The 16,615-nt window shown below is 44.5% G+C and overlaps 2 protein-coding genes across 7 annotated transcripts in view; one reads left to right on the top strand and one right to left on the bottom strand.

The window, feature by feature from the left end:
• Window positions 1-16,615, top strand: part of LOC137788242 (zinc finger and BTB domain-containing protein 24-like) — a 50,112-nt gene that overhangs the window by 31,686 nt on the left and 1,811 nt on the right. For 3 of the 6 annotated variants that reach the window (XM_068581131.1, XM_068581130.1, XM_068581132.1), the window contains 14 exons: window positions 624-664; window positions 952-1,038; window positions 1,181-1,293; window positions 1,711-1,812; window positions 2,950-3,082; window positions 3,819-4,219; window positions 4,734-4,808; window positions 4,912-5,052; window positions 5,135-5,261; window positions 5,535-5,704; window positions 5,800-6,006; window positions 6,453-6,603; window positions 7,022-7,156; window positions 8,494-10,439. In XM_068581131.1, the coding sequence (XP_068437232.1) occupies window positions 624-664; window positions 952-1,038; window positions 1,181-1,293; window positions 1,711-1,812; window positions 2,950-3,082; window positions 3,819-4,219; window positions 4,734-4,808; window positions 4,912-5,052; window positions 5,135-5,261; window positions 5,535-5,704; window positions 5,800-6,006; window positions 6,453-6,603; window positions 7,022-7,156; window positions 8,494-9,308 (2,698 nt within the window). In that variant the 3' untranslated portion in view covers window positions 9,309-10,439. Of the gene's footprint in view, window positions 1-623; window positions 665-951; window positions 1,039-1,180; window positions 1,294-1,710; window positions 1,813-2,949; window positions 3,083-3,818; window positions 4,220-4,733; window positions 4,809-4,911; window positions 5,053-5,134; window positions 5,262-5,534; window positions 5,705-5,799; window positions 6,007-6,452; window positions 6,604-7,021; window positions 7,157-8,493; window positions 10,440-14,530; window positions 15,382-15,717; window positions 15,952-16,081; window positions 16,166-16,253; window positions 16,338-16,418; window positions 16,501-16,615 lie in introns of those variants that run through there. The other 3 variants (XR_011077722.1, XM_068581134.1, XM_068581133.1) reach the window with 3 other exon arrangements.
• On the bottom strand, window positions 10,564-13,398 carry ddo (D-aspartate oxidase). Its single transcript, XM_068581136.1, has 5 exons — window positions 13,244-13,398; window positions 12,024-12,218; window positions 11,756-11,864; window positions 11,477-11,653; window positions 10,564-11,315 (listed from the first exon to the last, which is right to left on the bottom strand). Exons 2-5 carry the CDS (start codon window positions 12,193-12,195, stop codon window positions 10,757-10,759), a joined length of 1,017 nt encoding a protein of 338 aa, XP_068437237.1. The 5' UTR covers window positions 12,196-12,218; window positions 13,244-13,398; the 3' UTR covers window positions 10,564-10,756.

Raw genomic sequence — 16,615 nt, 5'->3', positions numbered from 1 at the left:
TCACTGTGGTACATGATGTTGTAGCTGTGTTTAGAGATGATTCTCGAACACTTCAGCTATACGCTATAACTATACGACCACACAAAATAAAAATGGTTGGGTCTGATCTACAAACATATACACGGATCCAACAGCAGCAGCAAGTGTCAACTGAGACAGAAAGAGAGAATGTTAGAGAGAGACAGTTATGGGCAAACAGCCCAGAGAGATGAAGAGAGAGGGGGGTGAAAGTGTGCAGGGAATGCAGAGGCCACGTTAGCGTTGCTGCTGCAAAACCCTGACTGGACATGAAAAAGGAGCCATTGTTCCTACGATGGCCGGAGAGCACTGACCTCCGTTCATCAACCGAGAGCAGCAAGTCTTTTTCGTCTGTTTTGACTACTTTGATTTCCTTTGACTGAGATGGCCTTGTCATGAGGAATAGTGCGCTTTTGTGATTTTTTATTTTTTATTTTTTATTGACGCAAGTGGAGAGGGGGGAAAAAAATGACATGTTGAGGGAGATGGTGGGATAGCAGGGAAAATGAAGAAAATAACTTTGACAGACAGGTACTGTTCTGTTCATGGCTCTGTCTCCCGGTTTGAACTCCTCACATGAAGTAAATGTTTTGTTTGATTTGCAGGTTTCCTGTGCACAAATCTAGCTCTGATGACGGATCAGGAGGTACGTTGAGGTTTTATAACAATTGCTCTTACATGCCGTGTATACTTAATTCATTGTAAAGATTAATGTTTATATTGAGAGCCTTTTTACACTAAACTAAGCCAACAGAATCTTAGGAGAAAAAGTTTTATTTGTGATTGCCGGTGATTTTAATCCAGCATATTTCTTCTTTCATTCGTTGAGTGACAAACTGATACTTAGTTAGTTAATTTAGTGGAGTTATTCATTGTTTCCCCATCATTTGGATACGACTGCTCTCCATTAAACTGAATTGTTGCACCGTTTAGGAAAATGGGATGGAAAGAGAAAGGGCAAGTCTTTTTGGCAGAGTTTTCGGAAGTCACAGAAAGGAGCGCTGCGTCAGATTTCAAAAGGTACGTTCAGTCAAGAACACAAAAGAAGAGTTTCTCATCAACGTATGCTGTGATGTTCAGGATTTGTTTTATTAAAATGCCAAATCCAAGCAGTCCGTTGTGTTTAGTCCTGTCAGCTGACGTGTCTCCTTTTACTTGACAGGTGACGATGTTGGTTTTGTGGCCAGTGAAATCACCATGAGTGATGAAGAGCGTATCCAGCTGATGATGATGGTGAAGGAGAATATGATCTCCATCGAGGAAGCCTTGGCACGGGTATGATGTCATGCATCCCAAAACTCTCCCTAACTCACGGTGGCTGTTTTCTTTTTTTTTAAATCGACTTTTAAAGAGTTTGCCGTAGAAACCAAAGTGTTGCAGATAAAATAGGTCAACACTTTTACATCTGACATTTTGAAGCCAAAATAATAAACATTTCTTTTGTTTAGTTCATGTAAAATAAACACATTGTTTTAAAAAATTTGAGAACAAATCTGCATTTTAAAAAAATGGACATGGTGTACCCAGGACATTGTTTGTTGACTGTAAAAGTGAACAGCATGTTCAGCTTTGTGAAAGAAATAACGTTCTCATGTAGGCGTACTATTAAAAACATTGTTTTATCTCCAACTGCTTGGGGATAAATAAAACTTCCGCAACTAACTAACTAACGGGGCCATCTTCCTTCTGCAGCTGAAGGAGTTTGAAGTACAAAACAAACAGACGTGCCGGTCCGATCCCACAGAATGGGCCGATCCCTGCAGCCTCACCACAAACGAGTCATTCAACTGCACCGTAAGTCTCTTAAGCTCTCCGTCTGAGGGCATCTCAGGCGCTTTTTTTTTTCACGTTGAATCACAACTTCGGGCAGTGTGTTGTGCCTCTGAGCTGCCAGTGCCAAGGCTGCTGAGCTGTTGACAGCGCCGCTCTCTTTCCCTCTGTCACTGTCCCGGCGATGAACCGGGGCCCCCTCTAAAGCCCTTCAGCTCAGGGCCCTCTCCCAACCGCAGGCCACCGGGCAGACTTCTATTCATCACGCTCAAAGCGCTAACCCCCTATTGTGCTGCAGTGCGCTGCTGGATTCAGCACAGGGCCCGGTTATGCAGGCCACAGCTCTTTTATGCATGGGTGAGGTGATTAGAGGCTCAGGTTCAGGGCACATTTTTCAGATTGGTCTGGATGGCCTGACTATTTCTCTTTGCTGTGTGTGTCCTTACTTTCTCTTTCTGTGTCATGGTTGCACGTCTGTTACCCCTCCCTTTGTTGTTCTTTGAACAATTGTAATTATAGACCGTCTCTGCATGCATTGAATTGTTGCCATGTATTTAAAATGTGCTTTCATTTAGTCATTCGGCGTCTATTCTGGGATGGACATACCGCTCATGTTTTGGTCAGCAGACTAAAAACCTCAACATCTGTGTCTTCAAACGTACCATCGACTTTTTCTCTAACCGTCGTTTCATTTGAAGGTTAAGGTGATTTCCAAGCAGCTAGCGTTTTCGTTTTCCCACGAATAGAAAGCCTTTTTTCTTTTTCTTTTTTTTTTTTCTTCATGCACCATGATGCAGAGCGATGTTTAGATGGGCTTTAGTGTCATGACTGTGGTTTACAACCACATGTTTATTTTAAACTACAAGTCGCTCTTACAGAATGCTCAGCCGGTAGCATCTGCATGCACACAGCTTACAGACCTTATTATTTAAAACAAGTTAGAGATCAGTTATTTAAATATATCTTGTAATGTGTGAGCGCGTGCATCACATCCAAGTATAAAGACGTGAAAAGAGATATTGTTTGACTCTTTTACTATCCAAAATAATTCTCCTTACACCTGGTAACAGTCCACTCTCTATGCAGATCCGTTGTGTTATTTTACCGTCTCTCTGGTGACTGTTTTCTGCGATTAACGACCTTTCTGGTCTCTCCTATCAGCCTTGTGACCTGTCAGACAATGAACAAGAGGAATCTGTGACGTTCAGGAGACTCCATAAACTGGTCAACTCAACCCGGAAGGTGAAGAAGAAGCTGATCAGAATTGATGAATCTAAGAGGCCTGGAGCAGAGGGTACTAACACCACCTGACTTTATCTCTTCAAGCCCCCAGTGGGTGTGGCAGCCATTGTAGTTTTTCGAGTCTTTGTAAAAACTTCTGAATTTTCCACGTTTTTTCCATGTCCCGTGCAGCCCAGATGTAAAAACTATCAGGTGTCCACAGTAAAAACATAGCATGTTTATAAAAAAGGAACGCTACAATTCAAAATGTGACACAGAGTCTGGAGAAAATATCAGTAATTGTGCCCGATCTAATTATTGTTTGACTAAGAGTCTGTGCTGCAATAACAGTATTTACTGTGTTTGCTCGTTTCGTAGTCTCTCTGAATATATGTTTTGAAGAAAATGCTTCTTCTTTTTTTTCTTCTCCAACATGTTTTTCCAGCACATTTGGAAATTGGCAGGCTGGAAAAGCCCCTGAAACAGCTTGTAGACTATAGGACTCTGAAACACAACATAAAAAAACACATTAAAACTGGGGACAATTCAGTGTTGTAGTTGGATTGGTAGCTTTTGAATTAGATTCATTGATCCCTAAAGGCTTTAATATATTTTTTTACATTCTTAAGAATTGAATTTAACAGAAAAAATGAATAAGTCGCAATGGCAAACAAAGACTATTTAATTTTAGATATTACTCAGACTGATCTGCAGTGGTTATGATGACTAGCTGCAACATCTATTTTACTTTAATATGTTGCATTGTATTGTATTTTCACCCTCTGCATTCTCCTCTTTTTCCCCTCCAGAGAGCTTCATGCTAGATGGCTTTGCTTTTGGTGATGCCAGCGCCTCGCTGTACTCTGGCGTGCAGAAGAAGCTCGCCGTTTGCCCCGTGGACTCCCTGGCTTCAGCTCTGCAAGACCAGCTCACGTACGACAGGGACTCCGACAGCCTGACCACCTCCCCCTCCTCCAGCAGCCTGGACACCTGCAGCAGCCAGAAGATCTTCCAGGCCTTTAGGAAATCAAGCGGAAGCCCCGTTCAGCAGGAGGCCAGCGTAGCGGTGGAGGCGAGGCAGGCGGCTGAAGACAGTGGCTCTTCTTTTTCTGAAATGGAGGGCTCCAATAATGAGGAACCCAAAATAGCTCGCTCTGTGACCGATGGAGAGCTCCGTCACTGGATCCTCAGCCCGCTCAGCCAGCATGGGGTAAGTAGTCAGTGCATAGCAGCCTTTGTTAAGACATCATTGAGGTTGTTGTTTGCAGAATATATTCATTCATTACGGCAGCTTTACATTTTCCAAATCGTCACATCCACTCCAAACCAAGCCGATATCCATCAACATTAAGCAGCCCAGCATCACTGTTTAAAACTGGACTATATTAACATTTGAGAGTCAGTAATAAGTGACTACTTCAGTAAATATTAGAGACCCTCCTGTATTCTTCATAAAACACTGTCAACCGATTTTTTTTCTAATTAAGTTCCACAAATCAGACGGTGGTTCTGAAAATTTTGTATTTTCCCCTCGTGGGCTTTGTGGTGACCCGACCTGCTGCAGGAACTATGAGTCATGAAAAATATTCAAATTGTGGCAAACGTGATGGACAGGTGGCGTGATGCATGCTCTTAAAAAATGCGTTGTACTAGTGCAGGGTGCCCTTAACTTCCCGTTTATCTCTACTTATGAGTGTCCTGGTTTTGTTGTTTATTTGACACAGAGGGCTTGTAGCTTCGGAGGTTTTGATCTGACAAACCGCTCGCTGCATGCAGCCATCTCTAACCACGACAACATCGTACGTAGCTGTCTTCTTGTTCACTTTCACACACTCGATCAAAACTGAATCGATTGTTTATTTGACTATTTTCTGCTTTTTTTTGTGTGTGTATGGACATTAGAATAAAGACGGAGATGGCTTGAGAGATCCCATCAAGTCTCCAACAATATCTCGAATTTCCCTCGGCAAAAAAGTCAAGTCTGTGAGAGAAACCATGAGAAAACACATATCGAAGAGATACCACTGTTCTCTCTCTGAGCAGGTGTGTACAGCAGCATCTGTCAGTGCTACGAGTTAATGTTTTGAAGCAAAGGTAATATTTTCTTTTATTCTCTGCGTCCTAGTCAAGCCCGGACCGCATATGCAGCTGCCCTCACTCGCCTCAGACGGACTCTTTGGAGAAACCCAAACTGAAGCCGGGAGGGTCTGTGGAAAGTCTGAGGAGTTCCCTGAGCGGGCAAAGTTCTATGAGTGAGTCTGTGTTCACAGTGCGTATGTGCCGGATCTGCGTGTACTGCAAATACTTCTCAGTGTTTACTTTAAGTTGACCTTGGAACACCAGATGGGTGCTGTTTATCACAAGTGTTTCATGGTCATTATTCGCCCTTGAGATAGTCTCAACTTCCTTGTCTTTTATTGTATCTGTCTGTGTGGATAACTGTAACAGCTGGTGCTTCAGTTAGATTCCACCCTTGCAGTTTTGGGTTTTGTGTGGTTAATTTGTTGTTTTTGTGGCTCGTGTAGGTGGTCAGACTGTCGGCACCACCGACTCCTCCAACAGCAACAGAGAGAGTGTGAAGTCGGAGGACGGGGAAGAGGATGAGCTGCCTTACCGCGGGCCCTTCTGTGGACGCGCTCTCGTTCATACCGACTTCACCCCCAGTCCCTACGACACAGACTCGCTCAAACTTAAGGTATGACCACGTTATTATTGTAGCCGGTAAATGACACGTCACTTAGCGACGATGTCTTGTATGAAACTCGAGCTCCGCTTGGTCGTGTCTTTCAGAGCGGAGACGTCATCGACGTCATCAGTAAGCCTCCGATGGGTACATGGATGGGAATGCTCAACGGTAAAGTCGGCACCTTCAAGTTCATTTATGTGGATGTCCTGAATGAAGAGGAGGTGAAGCCCAAAAAGACACGCAGGAGGAGGAAGGCCCGGCAACCCAAACCCACCTCTGTAGAGGAGCTCCTCGATCGCATCAACCTCAAAGTAATAATTGTCGTACATTAAATAAATTGGTTCTAGCTGTGTTTAAATAATGTAATTTACTTGCTGAGATTTGGATGAGAAGATTGATATCACGCTCATGTTTCTGTGCTATATAGAAACCTAAAACCAGGTGTTGTTTAGCTTAGCTTAAAAGTTAGCCTTGCTCTGTTTACCGTGCAGACATGAAGGTTTGGATCTTCTCACCTAACTCTTAGTACGACAGTATATGTCCCACAACTTTAAACTATTCCTTTAAAAATAAAGTAAAGGTTTAACAACATTTGCTATTAAAAAATGTGCTTATTTTTGAGTTAGAAGGTTTGGACAAGAAAAAATTTAAAAAAATACTTCTTAGCATTTATGAAATTGTGCATAGTCAAATTAATACCTCATATATGTATCTTTTTTTATTTACCCGTTTGCACATAATCCTCCCCTCTCCACAGGAGCATCTTCCCACGTTCCTTTTTAACGGCTATGAGGATCTGGACACGTTCAAGTTGTTGGAGGAGGAGGACCTGGATGAGCTGAACATCAGAGACTCGCAGCACAGAGCGGTGCTGCTCACCGCCGTGGAGCTGCTGCAAGAGTACGATGGTGGGTCAGGTGACCAGCAGGGTGTCATATCTCACCTGAGCGCGACATAAAACTCAAAACATTGCATACATATTATCAAACATAATAGTAGTAATAATAGTAAAAAGATGTATTGCAGAAAACCTTGCAAAATTAGCCACATTAGGTTAATATAAATTAGTGTGTAATACTGTATATGTCTGTGAAGAGCAGTTTAATCTTGCAACTGCTGTATTTCCAAGTGTGCAGATGTTCTGATCCCTTCACGATCATCACAGTGTCTCAGTTTACAGTCCACAATTTTTAAAGAATCTCTTAGTATGTCTGTCCTCGCTATCTTCAAAAGCAATACCGGCCCACCGCACGTGCAAAAGTTCCCCAGCAGCGAGACCATAAGATGTGATGGTCTGCCCCCTGTTGGGGCTGTTGTGCATTGCAGGCAGCAGCGACCCGGAGCGAGGCAGTCAGTCTGGCGGCTCCCAGGAGAAGCTGCTCCTGGACAGGCGCGGCGGACTCACGGGAGACTCCCCGCGGGACTCCGGCTGCTACGAGAGCAACGAGAACCTGGAGAACGGTAATGACAGCCTGAGTCGCCTGTGAACACTGTCCACCTCCTCCGCTGCCCTTCTTCTGCCTCCTCCTTCACTCGAAAAGACTCGCCCCGCCTCCGGTCCTTGTTGATGCTCGAGCATTCAAAGCCGCCAAATTCAGCTTCCGTGCTCTCCTGGAAAAGACTCTGCTATCGTCACATTTACTTCTGGTGCTCTTTGTTTGTTTTTTTTCAAGCATCTTCTTCTTCAAGTCATACTCTCTTCTGTTCCTGCATCATCGACTCCAACTGTTTTGCAATCACCTTTTTGTCTGTCAAGGGCTTTTGAGAACTGACATAGCCTTTCTGTACAAGCATAACATTCTCAATACATTATTCAAAAGAGGATCACACGACGTTCTCTGTTATCATGGGACTAGAAAGTTTCACCCCGACTTCATATTAAACTGAGCCGTGACCTCAAGACATTTTTCACACCCTTAAACACACTATATGTGGAGCAGCTTGTAGGTCGACTCACAAATAGATCTGCAGTTGAGTGGTTGAGTTAGTTGTGTGGTGGTTTTTGCATTTGCTTAAAAATGGTGACTGTTCAACCGACGTGTGAGAAGATTTACATAGTGCTTAAAAAAAACACTTTCTCAGTAATCACAGTACATATTTACTGTGAACGCTTGCTTAATTCATAGCTATATCATCCTTCTTGTGGTTACTTGGTTTGGCTTACGTCTTACAATTGTCAAAAAATGGGAAGAGTTGTGCTTACTGTAAGTCAGGGTTCTTGTGAATGTCAAAAAGGGTCATGTGGTTCGAGAACGACGTCAGATCAGCCACACTTGTACAGCGTATTGCTCTCGAGATTTTGCTGTTTGCGTGTGTATATTTTTTTAGCCCAGTAAAATATAATGTTGCGCGATATTTTATCATGTGCCTGAAAACTGCATAATGCAGAAGAATTCAAAATATTCACGGAATGGTATAATTATACTTGTTAAAATATGGCATTTTGTATAATTGTAAATGCACTAAAATGCAGACTTAAAGCAACCTTTTAAATTGGTTTAACACTTAAAGGTCTAACACTTCTGACAGACGTGTGGCAGGTCTGAAGTCTCAGCATCTTCTGAAGTGTGCTTCTGTCACGGTTGAGCGTGAGGAATAAATTGCTCCATGCTTAACCAGACTTGACTGCTCGCTTCTTTTCTTTCATTCCTCATTCATTTTTAGCACACACTTTACTTTTTGTCCTTTTTCCAACACTTAGCGCTCTGCTGTTTTTCCTCTTCAAGCCAAAAATTCATGTCGCAACTGACCGGCGGCTCCTACATGACCTGCACACACTTCACTTATTTATTTTTCAGGAAGGGACAAAAAGACGTCTTCGTCCATGAGCAGGTCCTCCTCTGGTTTCGAGTCGAGCCACCTCCCGTCCCCGGAGCGCCCGGCTCCCCCACTGACCCCGACCTCCACCAGCGCTAGTAAGACTGCCCTGCAAAGTAAACCAGGATACCTGCTCTGTAGCTTATCACCACTCAGACCCCTGGAGAGCAGCTTAAGTCTCCTAAGCCCGGCAGAAGGTCATCTTCCTAGAGGAGCCACAGCGAGGAGTCTGAGCTGCGTGGAGCTCAGAAGAAACCCAGCGCCAGATCCGCTGAGGCGGAGCGTGTCTCTGCCGGTCCTCCACAGAGCGCAGGAGAGGAAACCCATCGACCCAAAAGACTGGAATCTCACCGGCAGCGTCGAGACTGTCATGTTTCTGTCCTCACGGTCTTTAACCTCAGCATGCAACGCTGCGCCCGCCGCTTTCAGCGCAGACGCAGCAAATGTGTTTCCCCCTAAACGAGCAGAAACGACACACTTCCAGCTGCCGCCCGCAATCCCAGCAGAAAGTGCCAATCGTCCTTTGACTCCGCTTTCTTTCCCGAACCCGGCGCCCGTACAGACAGAGACTGCCCGCATGCTCAACTGGGCGAATCACATTTCGTCCGGGGACAAGAGGAGCCGTTCGGTTTCAGCTGCCTCTGAAGCCCGCCGGCTGAAAATGAAAAGAAATAAGACGACGTCCATAAACTCTGTAAATCTGACTTCCCTGAAAGAAGAAAGCCTCCAGGTCCGCAGTAGCGGTCGGGAAATAGAGCCACTTTCTGACAGAGTGCCGGCCTCAGAAGCGCAGTGAACAGTTACTTTACAGGTGTTGATTGCAGCTGTTGGACGCTGACCATCTTAAAACCAGGGTTGTTATTTCAGGATGTTGTAAGGAAGCAGTGTGTAGGACTCTGTGCCCTCCAGCTGGGAAGTCGCAGATTGCAACCTACTCACTGCCTCTCCACTCTGCCCTCATTTTGCCAACGTTTCGGGGAACTACGGTGGCCTTCAGGTAACCTAAAAACACAAAAGACTCGCTCTAAAACCAGTGTTTGGTTTGTCCGTTTTGGACAATTGTAGAAACATGGTGGACTTCATGAAGGGCTCATTCTAAGATCAAAATAAAAAAGAAAAGTTATTTTCCATTTCTGCCAATAGATGGCCCCACAATCCAACACACCGGTCCTTTTTTAATAAATACATATGTTGTTGTTTTTTCAAATAAACAAGGGTTTCTGAAAATGAAACCATGGATGTGTAATGTGCCTTAACACATGTTCATCTGAGGAAAAAATGCAAGCTGAGAGCTGCATCTGTGGTACTTTTTTGCACAATAACCAGAAAGCATAATACGATGGATATAAAGTATTGTCATTTCATTATAGGTTGACGTGGATTACAACCAGCACAAATTTCCTTTTTAGTCCTTTCTTCAGTCTCGTGGAGTGAATCCTCCCTCAGGTAGCGAACCTACGGTTGAGACGGTGTTCAGTTATGTTCATAAAACTAATCTTTCTTCACCTCAGTCTCAGTTTTCAGATGTTCTCCATTCAGCTGAATGCAGTTTGTAGAGGAGCATGTGCAGCAGTTACTTAAACATCATCACCCTGAGGCAGTGAATAGCCATTCACGGTTCATCAGACAATGCCTTTATTAAAAAGATATGAATTTTCCTGTTGATTTACTGCAACTCAACATTTTTTTTAATGCAATAAATGGAAATTTAGTTGCTATCCAAGTAAAATCTAAATGCAAGTAGTAATCGCAATTAATGAAGCACTGGAAAATATCACAATGCAGTTAATACAGTAAAATATTATCAGTGTTTTGCTGTTCTTTCATTTTAATATTTTAATAATGAAGATGTCTTTCATATATTCTCTGTAAAAATTCTGTTAATTACTGTTCAACTTTCTCATCAATAAATGTTGATATATTTCAATTAAGTTCAGGACAGTAGATCTCTGTACTCAAAGGCAAATGTATCTAACAAAAATGTTATAACGGTATATATATATATATATATATATATATATATATATATATATATATATATTATTCTCTCATAAGTGCCAATTCCTAAGCAAAATGTATTTTTAAATACTTTTCATCATCGTCAGGCGATAAAACACTACAAATTCTCAATATTTAAGCGTTGATTAGTTCCTGCCAAGATGTCGTATCATTTAAAGACATCTTATTAATTTAAGATGAGTGTTATAGGCACAGCTTGCAGCAGAACTCGGTGGCAGTCCCGGGTCACAGTTTGGCCCGCGGGCTCGTCTCCTGAAGGCACCGCCTCACCAGCCCCAGTGCGTCCATCGCGGTTCCCCAGGCGAGGGTGACCCCCCAGCCTCCGTGGCCGTAGTTGTGGACCACGGGAACCCCGCGGCCCCGCAGCTGCACCACCTCCCTCTCCACCCTGGGGTTCCTCCTGCTCGGCCTCAGACCGACCCACTCGCCGACGACCCTGGCTTTAGCGACGGACGGCTCCAGCCCGCCGCAGCGCTCCAGGATGCTCTTCGACTCGCCTGCGTCCACTTCCAGTCGCCAGTCGCCCTCCTGCCTCGTGCCGCCGATAGTGACGCAGTGTATGCCGGGGTAGATGTAGGTCTTCCCGTCGCCGTCTCTGATGAAGTGCTGCAGCCAGGGGGCCTCCACCTTGAGCACCTGGCCTCTGACGGGGTGCAGCTCGTCGTCGCCCGCCAGCAGCTTGGAGCCCAGGCCGGAGCAGTTGACGATGACGTCATAGCTGCTGCTTAATTCCTGCAGACTGTTGACCTTCCTTTGTTGCACTTGACCTCCAGCTGCTCTGAACCTTTACAAAACACCAGACGATGTTGTCACGAAGAGTCTCCTCAACTATCCTCCAGGAAGGAATCGAAATGTGAATTAAACTGCAATTATCTGTACATTATTTTTCAGTTACAACTTTTAGAAAAAGTAGCAATGATGGACGTTTTGAGATGGAAGACAAACCTCCTCTCCAGCCACGGCAGGTAGCTGGAACATTCACATTTAATGGTGGTGAACGCGTGTCCGAACTTGTGATCGGGAAACCTTTTCAATTCACCGTCCGTCATGAACCGGAAGCCGATCACGAGATCTGACCAGAAGGGTTCCTTAACGGCTGGAACGTCCCTGAAAATTTGCCAGCTGAAAACAATCCAAACAAAAAACGACGGATGCAAAATGATCTCTTTTAAAAGTGCATATTCATCCCTTTTCTTTTTTATAGACGTGTATAACAATGATTACCCAGAGCTCAGCATTACTCCAGCTTCCGGTGAGTGTTGGGATTGTGCAATATCCCGCAGGTGATCAAAGCTGGACTTGAACCAGCGTCTTTGTCTTTCCAAAGGAATATCTGATAAAGAAATGGAATCAGATCCATCATTTACAACGAGCACGATTATAAGTTCAGGATAAACATCACTGTACATTTGTACCAACTAAGGAACGTTGTATACATATGACACGGTTGCTGTTATGCATTTCCGAAGAGGGGAGAGAGAGTGTCACACACCTGGAAACTGTGCAGCAAACAGGATCCCGGCCGCTCCGTCGCTGGTGGTGTGCGGACTGAACTTGTCCGCCAGCAGCGTCACGGAGCAGAAGGGAAGCGCCTCGGCGATGCAGACGGCCGTGGAGAAGCCGACCACGCCGGCTCCCACCACCACGACCTGTACGCGTGTCATCCTGGACGGGCCTGCGTCTCACACTGCAGGTAGACGGGTGGAGAGCCGCGTCAAAGGCTGCCTGTTCGCTGCAAGACGACCTTTGTAGTGACAAAGTTAATCCTCACCTACCAGCACTAACCTTAACTGACTGCTCAGTGCAAGCAGCACGACACAAAGCCTTCACTCGTTGTAATAAAACAATAATAAGACACTGTAAACAGCCGCAGGTTGTTCCAGCTGCTTCTGATCTCAAGTGTTGACCTTTCTTTGGCGTTAAATTTAATTATATTCCTCCTCTTCCTCACTGTGACGCTCTTCATGTCCATGCACAAGTAGAAGCCAGACAACAATGTATAAATCAAATATCTGAAAGTGTTGTAGGCCAAATGTACTGAAAGTATGAAAAGTACTTTTTTTTAGCGCAGACCATTGTTTTACTATATGATTCCTCTTACTGAGCACAAAGGGGTAAACTAACAATGTTATATTTTACATATGCACCATTTTAAAGTGGCATTACATTTTTTTATAGTCGTAAAGTGCAAATAATGTTTAAAGTATAAAGTACTATCTTTTTTTACAGCAGACTGGCCATTGTTTTATTATATTTTATAAAATCTTTCTTTCTGATGCAAAAAAAGTGATGTTTAATGAAGTGCAGACAGTCTGACCGCAGACCTTTTATAAGTTAAGCTATAACAGTGAAGTTATTGAATATTCTTTTTAACTTTACCAAACTTTTAGTTTATAATTCCAACACAACTCCTGTTCCAGCGACAAAATATGCAGCAATGGGACATAACGTGTAATAACACAATGTCATGAACATTTGGTATTATTCAACCCCTCCCAGACTCATTCCTCTCACGCTTCATGATCAACACTCTTCGTCTGATTGCGTATTTATTGTATTTGCACCTTTTTTACATCAGTTTTTGAGATTGTTGCAGCTTACAAAGTGTTTATCTCCTGAAGGAGAAACACCTGCCGTGCGTTGCCACCGCTTGTTACCTGTAAAGATCACGATCTCAAGCTGCAAATGCACAGCTGTCAGAAAGGCTCGTACCTGTTTTGTTCCTTCTGTCTTTAAAAGGTGCGTGCAGATCCTAAAGAAAGGCTCCTTTTGCGACGGCAGCAGTTATTTACATGAATAAATATTCACTGAATTTTAAAAAAATGGCGTGTTTGCTCGGGATACTTTCTTCTCACTAGCTTCCGGTGTTACACTGACATCCCAAAGAAAACTATCATTAAACGCTCACATGTAACTCACACGTGACATCTGTGTACATGAACTCGTGCGTGTGCGCTTGAACAAGGAGCTCGTAACGCAGCCGTGCGTAAATCTCGTGAGAATCTCAGCTCTCGCGATAACTCATTCATATTCACCGTCTCCGGCCGAAGTGGAAGGTAAGGTCCTAAAAGCTCACTGCTATGTTGAGTTACGCCGCGTGTCGTGCGCGCGGGCTCCTGGGACGCCTTTACAAACAGAAACGTCCTCAATGTAACGCAGTATTTTATGCGCTGACGTCGTTATTTCCGCAGCTTCCTGCGTGTTTCTGAGGCGAAGCGGCTGCATTGCGTGAGGCGGTGCGCGTTAGCTTGCGTGCTAACACTTCAAGTTGTTCCTGCGGGGTTCAGCTGTAGTTTTGAGAGCAAGCTTTAACTTTGTATGCATGTGGTGGCGTTAGTGCACAATGCTTAGACAACACCGTGCATTAAGTTGTAAAAGCTACAGTCACGTGACTGTGATGTTGTGTGTTTGCAAGCTTTATCGATCAATCACAGCCATTGACAATGTTGTCATATATAAGTAAAATAATTCCAAACACTCTGTTTCCGGCTGATTTTCTAACTTGCAATATATAGTTTATGTTTTGAACTGTTCATATATGCAATATTTATTATCTCCTTTGGCTCATAAAAGGCGTTTCTTAACTCTAATATTAATAAACTATTGTTTTTATTATCAATTAATGTGTTTATTTTTAGACTGCGAAAAAAGGTGCACCACAAGTTACCATCTTTTGTATTTTTCAACCAAAAGTGAAACATTTTAATACTTATAAACTTCACATTGATATTAAAGCAGATAATCTTGCAAAATCATTCAAATGATTGATAATCAGATGTGTTGTTGATCAACAAACCAATTAATGAGTAATACTTTCATCACTAAACTACAGCATGAATCATTCGTTCCAGTCCTAAAACGTATTTGCATATTGTTTCCAAAACTCAGTGAAAGACAGTTCAATAATTTGGCAGTAAAAGTTGTAACTTAAAGCCCTTTTCCTGTTTCTCTCCGTCTTCTGAGCCCTGTTTTAATGGAGTTTTTTTTCATTCCCTGCAGGAACAGAAGTGACCGCTCGGAGCAGAAGATGTCCCAGAAAGCCACGGGCAGGACCTCGTCGCCCATGGCCCTCCATTCAGACTCGCATAAGCAGAGCATCCTAAGCAAATTTGACAAGCTCAGGAAAAGAGACCTGCTGTGCGACATCACGCTGGTCGTGGAAGACGTGCACTACAAGGCGCACAAAGCCCTGCTGGCGGCGAGCAGCGAGTACTTTTCCCTCATGTTCACGGCAGAAGATCAGATCAGTCAGTCGACCTACCGGCTGGACGGCATGGCGGCCAAGATGTTTGCGGCGGTGCTGGATTTCATCTACAGCGCCCAGGTGTCCGTGGAGGAGAGCGCCACGGAGCAGCTCCTGGCCACGGCTCGTCTCATGGAGGTCAACGACCTCGTCAAGGTGCTCGCTCGGCTCTCGCGCTCGACCGCGGCGAGCGGAGACCAGGAGGGGGAGAAGGTCGTTCCAGCCGCGGATCTGTCGAAGTGCAAAAGAGGGCGGCCAAAGAAAAATGTGCCCGTGATGGAGCTGGAGGCGGGAAGTGCGACGCGCGAGAGCTCGGAGGAGAGAGCGGCTGGACGCGTGGGCCGCGAGGATGGAGTCGCAGAGTCGCACGCTAAGAACTACGCAGATTGCAACTCGGGAGGCAACCAGAGCCGGAAGAGCAAACGCAAAGTCAGACCGCCGGTGAAATACAAGAGCTACAAGGTGGGCATGGACACGACGGGGGGGGAAGAGCCCGGGAAGAGAGGCAGGAAGAGGAAGTACCCCGACACCGAGCCGCGATGCGAGGACTGTGGGAAAGTGTTCAAGAACCACCTGTTCTTAAAGATTCACCAGAGGACTCATACAGGTACTGTGAGTTAGGATGGATGGCACGATGATGCTCAGAAACACTCGGTTAGCCAACCATAAAGTATCTATCTATCGTCATAAAGTCACAGTGGAGTGCCATAAAAAGTCATTTGATTTAAAGCTCTATCGGGCTATTAGATTTATCCAAAATTATAAATAATACTAAAGTTCCCACGAGGCTCCACTCCATCTAATAATAAATATTAGTAGCAGATTAACTGATCTAGTCTCATTAAAAGTAAACCCAACATGGTGGATATTTTTCTCGGCTGGTTTTGAATCGCAGCTCATTTGTATTCATTATTTCTACAAATGTGTTGTAATTTGAACGCAGCGATCAGATTGAGCTCAGTGTCGCTCCTCGGCGTGTCGTCACTGTGTTCCCTCCCCGGTTCCCCAGGAGAGAAGCCTTTCCGCTGCCTTGTGTGCGGAAAGGCTTTTACCCAGAAGCACACTCTGCTGGTGCACCAGCGCATGCACACGGGGGAGAAGCCGTTCGTCTGCTCCGTCTGCGGCAAAGCGCTGTCCACCAAACACGCCCTCCAAGAGCACATGAACCTCCACGAAGGTAGAGAGTCAGTTCATCTTTTACTCATCTGTAGTGTCGTAGAAGTGCATCTGAATCCTGTGTTAAACTAGAGCATTACAGTACGTTTGTCAGTGCTTTGTTCTCCACGTTCCTCTACCTGCGTCTTCAGGAGGAAAATCCTTTAGCTGTGACAAATGTGGGAAGACCTTCACTCAGAAGCGGCAACTCAAAAGCCATTACCGAGTTCATACAGGTGAGAATCGCTTCAGCACGTTCATTTTTTTTTAAATAGTCCCCTTAAAAGCATAATAATGTTCTTTGTTCTTGCTTTTTAATTGAAGGCAAATCTCTCCCGGAGTGCGCTCAGTGTCGTCACAAGTTCATGGACACGGCTCAGCTGAAGAAGCACCTGAGGACTCACACAGGTAAACTCAGACCCAGCAGCAGTTGAAACTGAGGGAATTGATCTGTGGAAGTACTCGATGACATCACCGATATCCTTACAGGGGAGAAGCCGTTCACCTGTGAGATTTGTGGGAAGTGTTTCACAGCCAAGAGCACGCTGCAGACGCACATCAGAATCCACAGGTGAGAAGAATATTTTGGTTTCTTTAGACTGCTTTCATCCATTAGTGGTGGGAATTATGAACTTAAAATGAACGGAAGAGGAAGAAGTATTTAGATCCTTTTCAGTAAAAAAATG

This window comes from Clinocottus analis, unplaced genomic scaffold, assembly GCF_023055335.1.
Source record: "Clinocottus analis isolate CAN_PGR_092001 unplaced genomic scaffold, fCliAna1.0.p SCAF_17, whole genome shotgun sequence".
Classification (NCBI taxonomy): Eukaryota; Metazoa; Chordata; class Actinopteri; order Perciformes; family Cottidae; genus Clinocottus; species Clinocottus analis.
The sequence above is the reverse complement of the archived record's forward strand: the minus strand, read 5'-3'. Positions and strand labels throughout refer to the sequence as shown.